The sequence below is a fragment of the Triticum aestivum genome, chromosome 5A, assembly GCF_018294505.1.
Source record: "Triticum aestivum cultivar Chinese Spring chromosome 5A, IWGSC CS RefSeq v2.1, whole genome shotgun sequence".
Taxonomy (NCBI): Eukaryota; Viridiplantae; Streptophyta; class Magnoliopsida; order Poales; family Poaceae; genus Triticum; species Triticum aestivum.
In genome coordinates, this window is record NC_057806.1 from 131837648 (window position 1) to 131852068 (window position 14421).

Sequence of the window (14421 nt, forward strand, 5' to 3'; positions counted from 1 at the left end):
GAAAATCAGCTCACTGAGAAAGCAAGAAATGCAACAGCATTTGTAAATTACTTCAGTTATTAAGTTGACAATCATAAAGAAGTTGCTCTCAGTCGACTATCTACAGTAAATCTTTCAAACATCAATCCACGAAGCACAATGATTCACACACAGAACCTGTTGTTACATATAGGCTCAACTATAAAATGGATGTACAAGCCAATTTACAAACCACAGCCCATAGATTTAGCATAAGTACATGATCATGAACTCGCCCCGCTTCTTGTTTTGAATACTAAGGATTATGAGGCTTCCTTGGCGTTACGGATCTTCCTTCCGCCGTCTGCAGCCCCTGCTTCAGATGGAACACCTCGACCTGATCAATCAGAAACAGTAAGATCATGAGTGTTCAGGAACAGAGTTCATTTATGTCAAAGTGTATGAAGTGTCAGACGATTTTGGGAGACTTTACACACTATTATGACGAATAAGAGTCTGATGCATCCTGAAAACCTATGCTGGCCTAAGAAGCACCGGCATTCTATTCTAAGTACTCCCTCCGTCCCATAATATAAGACGTCCGTTCAAGGTCTCAAATACCTGTAGCTGGAACGTCCGCGACTGCTCTCCCGCCAAAACTCTGCGGGTGGAATGCATCTCCTGCAGGAGCAGCAAAACAAACTCAGAACAGAAAAAAATAAAGGCAGCCAAAATCATCATGCGCTAGGGGATCGTCCTTGCCTTTCGGGTCTCATCCGCGATGGCCTTGAGGAACGCCACTTCCCGCTCGAGGCGCACATTGTCGGCGTGCACGGCATTAGACAGGCTGTTAGACTCCTCCTGTGCCAACTCCAAGCCTGCTATCTTCTCCTTGAGCAGCTCAGCATCTTTCCCCCTACTGGCCAGCCTCTTCTCCAGCTGCTCCCTACTACTCATGACCAAGGACAGGTTCTTCTCTGCCTGCTCTTTGCTTGCCAGTGCGGCTGCAAGCTGGTCCTCAAGCGCCGCGTTCCTTCTGATCAAATCTGTTATTTTGTTGTTGTACAGATGGCTGATGTCTGAAGAGCTCCTGGCTATCCTCCTTCCACTTGGTCCTTGGTTGTCAGTATTTTCTTCCTTGACGGCTACAGTTCTGGCCATGTCAGTCCGAGTATCGGCCCCTGTCCTCTTGCTCCGGTGATCTTTCGGCTGCAAGAAACAACAAGCTATATACATGGCAACAAAGTATGTGCTTGTCTATTGACTTGGATGCGCGTCACTTACGGTGCTTGCTGGACATGAAGAACAGTCATCGACATCATCGTATTTGTCATCATCGATCAGTTTCTCAAGCTTTTGGGCTAAGCTGCTGCAGTCTTCTACCTGACCATACTTCCTGTGGAGCGAAGTGCCCAGAGCTCCATGCTCCTCTCTAGACGCACGCTCGACTGTAGAGGTGAGACTGTGCCTTGCAACAGAACTATTAGAGTACAAGGGAGCACATTTGTTGAGATGCCCGGCGAGCTCTTTGGTGCTTGGAGAATATTCATACAGCAATGGGTCTACATCTGGGGCAGACCGCCAGCTATAAGAATGGTCGTTTTGCAGTACCACCAGTACTTCAACCTACAGATAACCACAGAGATGTTCAGTGATGCATCTCAATTTGACATCAAAACTCTTACATTCAAATGTTTCAGTATATTCAGGTGCAGGCAATTGACATGTTGATGAGACAATTACACAAACTTCAAGAATTAGAAAGCAAGTGCCAAATATACTCAAGGGATTTGAGAGAGAAAAAAATATGTTATGAAGAAAATGTGAGCACTACAACGCTGATAAAGTTGCTCGTTGAAAAAAAAGTTGCTCGTTGAAAGCCTTTAGAACACGAGGAGAAGTACACACTGCCATCATATTTGTTCAAAATGAGAATGCAACTCGTCAAAGTGACACAAGAAAATGCTCGATGGTAAAAGTTTCACCTTGTCGGATGGATCTTTTTTGTTTCCTCCAAAAGCAACAAGAACGATCTTGTCCCTGTGGTACAAAGGAACCATGCTGAAACCCTGCATGAACCAAGCAAAAATCGGTTCATGTGATAAAATGAGATAATATGATAACTAGTTGGCCTGTGGAAGTATTATACACTAGAACTGCACTTTGTACATGGTTTTGTTTCTGCAAGAAGTTTTGCTCTAGACATAAATATTTCAACTATTGTGAGCGACAAGTCCAGAACACAAACATGAATATCATTTCTGTACTTTAGTATTGCTTCCTTAGAACACAATCGGAGTTGCATTTTAGTACCATCATAAGAGAGGCAAGCATATATCTGGTGGCTTACTTTCTTTGTAGTAATTGAGGAACTAGGCGGTACTGCACGAACAGTCCACTTCGATTCTAGAACATCAAAAACCCAGGTTTCCGCTTGTCCTGAGAATTTGATTTCTTGTTAGAAGTTCCCACATGACATGGACACGGCATTCTTCTAAAAATGCACGCCGTGCACATATGAACCAGAATCTATCTACTCATCTTTCAAATGTTAGGCATAAAGTGAAAGCTTGAAACATACGTTTCTTCTTGCTTCCACCACCAGTAATGTACCACTTAGTTCCACATAGAGCTCCACTACAACCTGCTCGAGGCGATGGGTGAGGACCATTTGTCTTCACCCTTGACCATACCATCTGACAAGAAGATAGATACTTAAAGAACCATTAACATGCATCATACCGAGTGACATAATTGGTGATGTAATCAAGTAACCTCACGAAACTTACTGTCTCAAAATCTAAAGAAAATAGATCATTCAAGGTCTTGGATTTCGAGTGGCCTCCAAATATTAAAAGGATCCTATCATCATACAATGCAGCAACATGATTGGATCTAGGAGAAGGTCCGGAGCCTCTGCAACAAGCAGCATACAAGAATGCATGTTAAATTCAAATAAAAATTCTAAAACTAGAATGCTTCTTGATGAAGAGTATTAGGCAGTGAAAGATTATCAATGATTATAACTAACTTACATCCTAAAAATGTAACCATGAAGCAAATTTGAATAAGAAATTCTACTGCACAGGATTCTTCGGAATTCAGAAGGATGACTTACTTATAGTTCAAAGGAAGCCATGTCGATGACTTGAGATCGAACATGTGAAGATCATGTCGCTTCTTTCCTTTCGCGTCCTCACCACCAAAAAGTATCAACGTAGCGCCTGCCCTGGTCACTGTGTGGCCACTTCGAGCTGCCTAAAATCCGAACCACAAACAAACTCTGTCAGGTCAAATGGATATTTAACCGCAGCATAGCACTCAATACTTAATAACTTACAGGGATATCACCCTTGGCTTCCATCAGTGACCAAATCTCTGTTTCAGTATTGAAAGCCCAAACTGCAGCAAACACAGGTTGTGTAATCTATCGGGCAGAGGAGGTTACCATCATATAAATCCAAGGGCTGTGGAAGTGTGAGAACCTGATAAACGATCAGTAGCAGGCTCACTTTTGCCTCCAACAAGAATAACGCTATTCCCCCACGAAACCTGTACATCGAAAGGATCAAGCTTAGCTATTTCTCTATCAAGCCACATTCGTGTATTTCAGTTGTCAGGTCCATTGCAAAAAGTGGCCCAACGGAAAAATAATTATAAGATGACTAGTAGCCAATTAACTTGATAAAGCTAATTTGTATTAAGAATTAGATAGTGAGAATTGCAACAATAGTGAGCTACAAGAGGTATACCATACAATGACCTTTGCAGGCTGGCAACTTGGAAGTAGATCGAATTGGCGATGGAAGAACTTTCGGGGTGGTAGAATCCCATGTAAGCTTCTCCAGATTCAATATCTGATGAACATAAAGGTATGATCATAATGTCAATTGCCGAATAACATGATACTCCCTCCGTTTACAAATATAAGATGTTCTAATTTTTGTGTGAATCAGATGTATATAGACACCTTTTAGTGTGTTTGTTCACTCATTTCAGTCCGTATGTAGTCCATATTGAAATATCTAAAACATCTTATATTTGTGAACAAAGGGAGTATTTCCTAGTAGGGAGTCCATAACAACACATAAAACCACAATTACCTTTGTATCATCCAACAACTGGTGACCAGAATCACCACCAAAAACTACCATCTTGCTGCCTATAATGGCTGCCGCGTGCTGTTGCACACACATATCGACATTCTGATGAGGGCTGTGAACTTGATCACAGTTAAGAGTTCATAGTTTAGGTTGTTGCTTACAGAGAAACGAGGAGCAGGTTTGTCGCCCTCTGTGGGCAACACCGCCCAATTCTCCGAGCTATCCAATGCACGGGCATCGAGATCAAATGAATCAGAAGAGCAGCGATAAGCAAGGTCATCTGCACGGCCACTCACCGATGCTGTGATCGGGTCACCGCCCTGAAACAAACCAATGTGCTTATCATCCAAATGTGCCACAAATATAACAAAACTAACAATAGATATAAGTACTTTAGTCACAGAGGCGCTCACATTTGACAGGCTGACGTGCCCCCCAGGGCTCCTAGAGCCGTGCAAAGGATCACTCTTGTGGCCCTTGGACCTGCATAAGTCTTGAGATCATCACTCTCGGCTTTCCTTTGCGAGAGAATCATCTCTAGTTATTCTTGAAGAAGGTACAGCCATGAAAGATAAAAGAGCAAAAGAATAACAAGAAGCTAAATACGATTAATTATAGCAAGAATATTCAGACCTCAAATGTGAAATTTGATTTCAGTAAGTTCAGGAACTACTAGACAGTGTGCATAGGCTAACCGCACATTACAAATATATGTGGCTTCTTAAATTTAAATTTGCAATCCTCCAAGTTTTATCATGAAATTAAATTTCACCAAAATTTGTCATTAGATCACATGTCACAAAATTTTATCATTAAGTACGAGATAGGACATTTCACTTTCTTTCACAATATTTCTAATCATGACTCGACCACCATGAAAGGGAATTGCTCACTCCCCTCAACCACGTTTTCACTTATGCTTAGTCAAGTGAGGATTTCATTCGAAGTAAGCACCATCTTCAAAACTTCTCGGGATCCGGAGTTTTTGGATTAAAAGGTACCCCCTCTGTCCCAAAATATAAGAACGTTTTTCATACTACACTAGTATGAAAAACACTCTTATATTTTGGGACGGAGGGAGTACATTTCACCAAATTTAGTCATTAGATTATATTTCACCAAAAGAATCATTAGATTTTCACCATTTTCTCATCGTTTGCACAATAAAGTTACCATTGGATTTACATTTCACAAAATTATATCAGCACTGCTTGTCTGAACATGGTACAGTCCATTAAAAGAAAGAAAGAAGAAGCTTCTCACCAGAAACCATCACTCCAGTACCATATGCAAACCCAGTGTTTATTAAATCAACCAAAATGGGCAATTGGTACTGAATCGAATAAGGTCCAGGAGCTTAATAATTGCCAAAATGGGAGGTGTACCTTCCAAGCTTCATTCGCCGGCGCGAGAAAGCAAACATGTTTGGCTTCCTATTTCTCCCAAATTGGTCCTAGAAGCAGACCGCCGGGCCGCACATTATATCCCCTGTCACCTGCAGACAAGTCAATGCAAGAAATCAGTTTAAAAAAATGGTGGTAAATGGGGATTTGGTGGAGTGGGTGGGCTTGCGCACACCAAATACGGCGGAAATCAGGGGAACGAGGCGACAGACGAGACCAAGAAGGAAAAATAAAGAAATAATCGGGCAATTATTTCCCTTGGGGGTAAGTTTGCCTCGTCCTGGGATTTCGAGCAAGAAAAACAAATCACCGAAGGAATGGGGTGAAAATCATCCACGCAACAGTGAAAAAATTGGGCAGGAAGAGAAGAAGAATCAAGGGACACCAGCTCTTGTTTTTTGGGGAAGAATGGCCAAGAAGAGCCACATTCCTTCCCTTTTTTTTACCTCCAAAGAGGAGAAGAAGAAGAAGGAGAAGATGCATTGCTGTTGCATATACCAGATCAAAAGAGAGATGGAGAGGGATTCATCAGAAAATAAGAAGGAATTTGCTCAACCACCAGACGCACGAAATCGTCACCGAGGGAGAAGGAAGAATAGGAGAAGTGCTGCTCGAGCTACCTCTGTCTGCAGCGGAGCGAGAGGATCCACTGGCACTGCCGCTGGCGATGGCGATGTCGCTGGCGTGGTGGAAGGGAAGGGGAGAGGAAACGGGTCGGGGGAAGCAGCCGAAGCTGGTCCTGCGCGCTCGGGACTACGGCCGCGGACCGTGACAGTGAGAACTGGAAAGGTTGATCCGTAGCGGCCGGCAGTGGCAGCAGAGCTTTTCAGCTCACTGATTTCACCATGCCCTTTTGGACCGCCTGCAGGAAGGATCTCCGTGGAAATCTCGTGGGATCCGTAACCTGTCTCGTCCTAAATGCTGCTAATTAAATACCATTGCGCTGGCTGGCTACACGCTCCAAAGTCCAAACACACGTCATTCCGTTCTCACGCTTACAACTTGCGCGATGGATGGATGGATGGAGTACCATTTTGAGGATAAATGCTGCCGGTTATTACTATTCCAAAAGTTTAAATGTACTATAGGGAGGATATCCGGGCGTTGCTGCCGAAATCGGTTGCAATATATATGAATTAGATTTGCTGAAACATGGATATTTTTATTAATAATATCAGAACTGAACTAAAAATACGTGTAATTTATTGTATATGAAGATGGGAAATGCATATCTTAGCGAATATATTTAGCATAGGAAAATGACGAATATAGCCGCAAAACATTTATTAAACATATCTATAGCATAGCAAAATGAAGATGGCTAAATATTTTCTGAGGTCAATGAGGCGGGCTCTTCATCATGCATGGTTGGAGATAAAAACGATAGTGCAGATCATATAGGACACATTAATATTCAAGATGTAAATTTTCACGGTCATATTTAGTACAAATATTTCATGATAAATCAAAATAAATTTATCATTTCAGTAAGATATGCATTTTTCTCTCGGTGTATTGACTTTTAGACGAAAGGCACAACATGCCCATCTTGATAATCGACCAGTTTGTAACTCATGATTTGTTTTCCGAACATAGAAAATATGTGTGATTGGAAATGTAGTTTTCAACAAAGATTGAAACAACATGGAGAATTCTACCTGCCACCACCCTTGTTTCTTGATGTTATCTGAGCATATGTGCTTTAGGAATGCATCTATTGACGCAAGAGCATCGCTACACTCATGCGATGTTTTGGATACTATATATCAAATTGATGCTCCAAACAATTCTTCTCGAAGTCCAAACTGATGGAGTGAAACCGGTAATATACCTCCTATTGCCTAGAAAAATGTTCTTACAAAATCTTTTTGCAAGGTTGTTGAGGAAGAACTGGAGGAGAAACTTGAAAAAAAAGAAGTATAAGGAGATCTTGGCCAAAGTGCATTTGTCCAAGGAGAAGGAATCTCCCCCAGGGTTTCCAAATGATGGACATGCTACTAAAAATTCAAGGGGTCTTGGCATAGTTAGTGCTAGGGCTAAAGCTGGTTATTTTCAGACTTTCCATCACTTTTGTAATAAGAGCACTTTGTGGATAATGCCTATCAGGTGTAAGACTTGTTCAATGATATGTAATATGATTTTGTTACTCTGTTGCACCTTATTTTCTTATTTTGCCTCTCTAAATGGTTGATCGGACAAGTGTTGGGGCTTGTTTGCAGTTACCGTACTCAGCTATGTGCCCACGAATAGTTCAAGAACATGTAACATTTTGAATTGGAACATTAGAGGGTTGAATGCCCAGAAAAAATGGTTGGCCTTACATAAAAAAATAGAAGAAAGTGATGTTGATATTATACGCCTGCAGGAAACAAAAAAAATAACTTTTTTGACATGGCCTAGATCAGAAGCTTTTTTCCATTCCAAATTTAATGATTTTTCTTTTGTACCTTCTATTGGTGCCTCTGGAGGTCTTTTAATTTCTTGGAATGGGAGTAACTTTGAGGGTGAGGTGCTTTTCTAGAACAATGAGAGTTTATTAACAGGTTTTCTGGTATCCGTATGGCCATTGATATTAATTGGATTGTCATGAGAGACTTCAATTTTAGTAGGGATTCATCAGATAGAAACAAACATGGAGGAGAAGTAAATGCAGTGTTAATTTTCAATGAAGCATCAACAAGTTGGGTCTGGTGGACTCGCCTCTTAAGGGTAGAAAATATAGCTGTAGCAACATGCAAGAAAGCCCTCTACTTGAAAACGTGATTGGTTGTTTACCTCCGCCGCTTGGATGACCTCATATCCTGACACCTTTGCTCTGCCCTTAGCTAGGCCTATTTAAGATCATCTTCCATGTATGATAAAAGTGGGTACTTCTATCCCTAGGGCCAAAATTTCCTGATTTGAAAATTACTAGATTCAACACAACTCTTTGGAAGATGTGGTTCCCAATGGTCGGAACGTTCCAGTAGGATTTCTCGATTCTGCAAAAAAGTAAATGCAAAGTCTAAAAACTTGAGAAGAGCTCTTAAAATTGGGGCAAAAAGTCTCTATTCACTTAAGGCACAATTTGAAGCTTTGAATGGCTGCATCTTCTTGCTGGACCTTTTTGAAGAATTGAGAGACCTCAGTATCATGGAGTGGAACTGTAAAAATATTCTAAAAGAGGAACTTCTCCGATTGTTCAAAAATCAGAAGATATACTGGAAATAAAGGGGCAAAAATTAAAGGTGTCAAATTTGGTGATGAAAATACTAAATTCTTCCATGCTAGAGCTACTATTAATCACAATCACAATCACATTATCATTCTAAAAAAATGAAGACCAAGTTGATATCTCTGAACATGCACGCAAAGCAGCCATTCTATGGGATGCTTTCAGAAAAAGACTAGGGAATTCTGAGGAAACTAACATGCACTTTGATCTACCTTCACTTTATGAAGAGCAACATGACCCTGCAATCTTTGATGATATTGAAAAACCTTTTACTGATGAAGAGATCAATAATGTGGTAAAGGATCTGCTAAAAGATAAATCTCCTGGCCCATGTGGTTTCAATAGTGAATTCTTTAAAGCTTGACGGGATATCATTGGGCCTGGCATCAGAAATTTGGTACATGGCTTCTTTCATGGAAATGTCAACCTGGAAAGCATTAATTCCTCTTACATCACTCTCATTCCAAAGGTGGCAAGCCCAATTACGCCAAATGATTTCAGGCCAATTTCACTGATTAGCAGTTGCCCTAAAATCACCACCAAATTACTTGCAAACATGCTACAAAAGGTGATCCTGAAATTAGTGCATATCAATTAGTATGGTTTGTTCAAAGATAGAGCTATTCATGACTGCCCTGGCTGGGCTTATGAATATCTTCACAAATGTCACACGTCTGGAACAGCCGTGGTGGTTCTTAATTAGACTCCGAAAAAGCTTTTGACATTATTGAGCATAAGGCCATCATTCAGATCTTACAAGCAAAGGGCTTTGGACCAAAATGAATTCTTTGGATCAAAATGTTATTTACTTCAGCTTCATCAAAGGTGTTTCTTAATGGTGTCCTTGAAAAGAAATTTATTTGTAAGAAGGGTGTTAGACAAGGTGATCCTGTTTCGCCACTACGTTTTGTGCTTGTTGTAGATTTACTACAATCCCTCTTGAAAAAAGCAATGCTGCAAGGTCTATTTAGCTCCCCACTACATCTTACATCATGCACTAACTTCCCAATTGTGCAATATGCTGATGACACCCTGGTATTAATAGAGGCCGACACCAAATAACTGTTGTGTCTCAAGGCCCTGCTCAACACTTCTGCCGATGCCATAGGTCTTAAAGTGACCTACAACAAGTCAAATTTAATGCCAATTAACTTGTTTGGAGAGAGAATTGAGTTACTCACCAAGACATTGAACTGTTCTAGAGGTACTTTTCCCTTCAAATACTTGGGCCTTCCTCTTGGACTACAAAAGCCTACTGTTGAGCAATGTCTCCCTCTGGTTAACAGAATTGCCAAAAAATTAATGGGAATATTTACATTATGACACAAGTTGGCAGATTACTTCTGGCAAAATCAATTCTTGCATACTTGCCCATATTCTTCATGTGCTGCCTGGATTTACTTGAAACCATTAAAAAGTAGATTATTAAATACCTCGGACATTGTCTTTGGAGAGGGTCTGACTTAGAGGATCATAGACCTAGTTTGCAGGCCAAAGAATCAGGGTGGGCTAGGCATAAAAAATATCCGCATCCAAAACAAAGCACTGATGATGAAAAACATGCATAAATTCTTCAATAGACACAACATACCATGGATCAATCTCTTGTGGGAATCATACTATTCTTATGGGAAATTACCCGGGAAACAATTGATTGACTCCTTTTGGTGGAAGGCCCATTTAGGTTTGATTGGCATGTATGAAACAATGGCTAGATGCAATGTTGGGGATGAAAATTCTGCTTATTTTTGGACTGATTTGTGGCACATAAGCTACCTCCAACATTGCTTCCCACACCTGTTTTCTTTTGCAAGGGATCCTCTCATCACTGTCCATACTCCTATCCATGGAGAATATTTAGAGGATTTATTTCACTTACCTCTTATAGTACAAGCTTATGAGCAATTCCTACAACTAGAGATGATCTGTGATGACCTAAAAGGTTCTGAATTCAAAGATTGCACTGACACTTGGAGCTTTATTTGGGGAACTACCAACTTATCTTATACAAGGGCTTATAACATCATGATTGGAATTAAAATAGTGCCACCTCATTTCCAATGGATCTAGAATAGCTCATGTCAACCAAAACAGGAAGTTTTCTTCTGGATGGTCTTACATGATAGAGTGAATACCGAAAACTTGGTGAGAAGGAAACCATTTTACCTTGATCTTAGAATTGTGCCCTTAGAGACTGTCAAGTGGAGGAAACTTTATTCCACCTCTTTTGGTAATGCCCTTTTGTAGTAAGATGCTGGGACTACGTTTCCCCAACAAAGACACTCCCATGGGCATGTTGGAAACTCTTTAGGATATGAAATCAAAGCTTAATGTACCATTCTCCATGGAGATCTTGATTCTTGCCACGTGAGCAATTTGGATTACCAGAAACAATCTAATCTTCCACCAGATCATCCCCTCTTTTCAAAGATGGAAGAAACTTATTTTCAGGAACTGCAATGACTGAGACACAAAATGAAAAGGAAGCATGCCACTTTGTATAATTTTGGCTGGACAGCTAGTTGTAAATTTCTTTCTTTGTTTTGTAGTCTTGTTTGTTTCTTCTTTCTCTTTCTTTCTATCTTTATTTTTTCCTTTTCTTCCTTTTATTTTCTTCTTTATTTTTCCCTTTTTATTCTCTTTACTTTGTAATGGCTTATCTCAAGCCTTACAAGACATTTTATTTAATTATTTAAAAAGTTGCAATAGGGCATTGCTCTACTGTGTATATATAGTCAACAAAAAAGAAGCGGGCAATATATTTCAACACTCCTCCTCACGTCCAGTCTTTTTTAGTCCTTACGCGTGGGATAAATGTAGGCCGCAAAATATTTTTCTACCACTACATTGATAGAATCTTGAACCGAAGACCTCCTGACTTTGATAACATATTGAATTTATGCTCCAGCCAATTCTTTCAGAAGTACGAACTGGTGAAGATAGGCATACAATATATATCAACAAATATGAGTTCCATATGACAAATAATCTGATCCGTCCATCAGATCGGTGTGTGGGCTTGTGGCCATCCATGCAATCATTGTACGAAAGTTAGACAGAAAACACCATACACACAGTGATTCCCTCAACATGATATGTTTGTCGGCTTATAGATTATCGAATTTTGTAGGAACACTTCTTTTGGTTACTGGAAGATTGATGTTTTTCCTTTGCGATGGAAAAACTTTACAATTATTTCAAACCGTTGCAAATTTGGTCTTTTATAGTTTTTCACGAGAGGTAGGATGCTAAAGATGACACTAGATATGACGAGTTAGGATCTTGTTGTTTTGCTTTTGATGTCTGTTGTTGCTCTTTCTTTCCCTAGCTAGTCTGTTTGCTTTCTGTTTCGTTTGCCTTGTACTTTGCATCATCTTGCTGACTTATTCTATTACATAACGACACATATTTGGATGTATGTTTAAGAAAAAGGAAAATTAGAAATGAAGATTTTGGAGGTCTTGGATATACTTTTTGGACCTAAAAGAATCTCTTTTCATGAGAGGTAGATAGTTGTTAATAACATTAATTTGTACAAAGCATTTTGGTCGAGAAATACTATTGCCCACTAACATCATACACAAGCCCAAAGTCAGCGTGCAATTATTTTTGACCTCATATTCAGTGAACCATGTATGAAACTGCAAATCCTGATGTGCGTGCGACCCTATTTGGAACACAAGATAGGAAAAAATACGGGAATTAGATGTCATGTCTTATAAATTTCTGCAAGGAATCTCCTGCTCCTCCAGCCCATCCCGTCGCTCCCGCGAGCGACAGGAGGGAAAACCTAGCCGCCGTCGGGGTCTCCCCTGCTTAATTCTCCTCCCTCGCCATTGCTAGATGGGACAACTAGGCGAAGTCTGACTGCTGGCGGTAGCAGGAATCTATCGTCCTCTTGTGTGGTGGACTCGGCACGGGCTAGGGCAACTAGGCCAGAGTGCGGCGCCAGTGGTGTGGCAAATGTGCATCGGACGACGTGTGGTGAAGCGTGCTCTGGATCAGCGGAGGCGGCTTCGTGGTGGCTAGATCTGACCCATGGGAGGAACGAGTTGCGGTTGGTTGACTACATCATGGTAGTGGAGGCTGCTCATCGTGGCGGTGTCTCCCTGCCTGGCGTGGCCTTCTGACAATGCGACGGTGGATGTCGGGGTGGCGGCCTTGGGCATCAGATCTAGTGGTGGCCTTCTCATCACAGTGATGGGAGGTCAAGCGGGCCTGACTATGGGGTGGCATGTGAGGGATTCTGGACCTAGCGCTCGGATTTGACGGTCGTGACGATGGTTGCCGTTGCATGGGCGACGAAAACGGCCAATGCGGTGGTGGGTTCTTCCCTGTAGCACCCGGAATCAAGGTGGTGGCGGACTCCATGGTCGTGCGGGCGACGCAAAGTCTGGATCTCGAGGTGGTGACGGCTTTCTGAGGCTGGTGTGGTACGGGACGTTGTTACCTCCTTTTAGTGATCCGAAAATGGAATAGAAAGTACCCCCACCTATTTCCCCAGAAGTGACCCTGGGTTATCAAACTCGCAAGAGGAAGGTCCCTTCAAGCTAGGGTCTCTAGCAAGTTTTTGTTAAAGAACAATTCCAGCTTTTGACTGGATCAAAATCAAGCAACCTGGAATAAAACATTTATAATAAGAAGTGCTATGGGTATGAGGTCTTAATGCTTACAACCATGCATTTTTGTTCGAACCAGATATGATCTTAATTTCTGCGCTGGAAGTCACCATCGAGATGTGCTTGTTAGGAACTGAAGTGGGGGATGTGTCCAAATTACATCTTGTCCGACACGAGTCCTGCATCAAGAATCAGTTGTCCAACCGAACGCCCTATCCGTCATGCGGCGTTGCCTTGATATTTAAGAATATAATAATCAGTCAGGAGCTTTGGGTGTTTCATGACTACTACCTCATGAATCCCTAGAGATTGGATCCGTGTTACCGTACTAAACCTTTCTGTCATTGGTGTTCAGAATAACACTTCATGGTCTCCCTGCCCTTAGCCTCTCTGAGGATCGCTATCCACAATCCTATGTACGTGAAGGGATGAATAACGCAAATGAGACAAGAGACATTTACAGAACATTTTTTTCCACACATATGGGACATTAATTCAAAGCACTTCCATTGGTACCCATAATAAATACTGAGGGTTGCAAGGACCTTGCCTCAACCCATACCTTATCGAACTACTCACACATGGAGATCAGATCACACAAATAACACATCTTGGAGATTGGTTAATTGGTAATATGTCTTACAATGAATGTCATGTGCGATGCACGATTACAAGTTTGATCTAGAGGAAGATGAAATATGGTGGTGATGGTGGCTATGGAGATGGAAATGGAAGTGGCTAGGGTTGATGGAGATGGATGAAGATGACTCTATTTTGGCTTCGCTCACGAACGTTTTGTTGACATTTCGGCCTCGAACCCTTTATAAAAGTTGTTCAGGTGGACGAGAGGCCTCGGTTTCCACGCCATACGACCTCTCATGCGAGTGGCCTCGATCGCATGAAACACCGTCTTTTGTGCTATTTCTTCTGGTGCGCCTCGTCCATATTTCTTCTATCTCCTCCTTCACTTCTTTCCATGTTCTCACTTGATTTCGTCCATATTTAGCCCATTTCCCGTGGAAGACATGAAAGAGAGGACTTGTGGAATCCTTTGCATTCGTTAGTCATAGTAGCAATATCTCATTTTAATTTAAATATCTCGGTTTAAGTAAATGAGTTTAAAA

The 14421-nt window shown here is 41.3% G+C and overlaps 1 protein-coding gene across 1 annotated transcript; it reads right to left on the reverse strand.

Annotated features, from left to right (window-relative positions):
• Positions 1-14: 14 nt before the first annotated feature.
• On the reverse strand, positions 15-6373 carry LOC123102631 (leucine-zipper-like transcriptional regulator 1). Its single transcript, XM_044524049.1, has 17 exons — positions 6085-6373; positions 5447-5556; positions 4475-4544; positions 4223-4381; positions 4062-4139; positions 3711-3815; positions 3444-3510; positions 3299-3360; positions 3077-3216; positions 2748-2874; positions 2540-2654; positions 2309-2397; positions 1944-2027; positions 1243-1584; positions 721-1167; positions 580-639; positions 15-355 (listed from the first exon to the last, which is right to left on the reverse strand). Exons 2-17 carry the CDS (start codon positions 5482-5484, stop codon positions 275-277), a joined length of 2064 nt encoding a protein of 687 aa, XP_044379984.1. The 5' UTR covers positions 5485-5556; positions 6085-6373; the 3' UTR covers positions 15-274.
• Positions 6374-14421: the final 8048 nt, after the last annotated feature.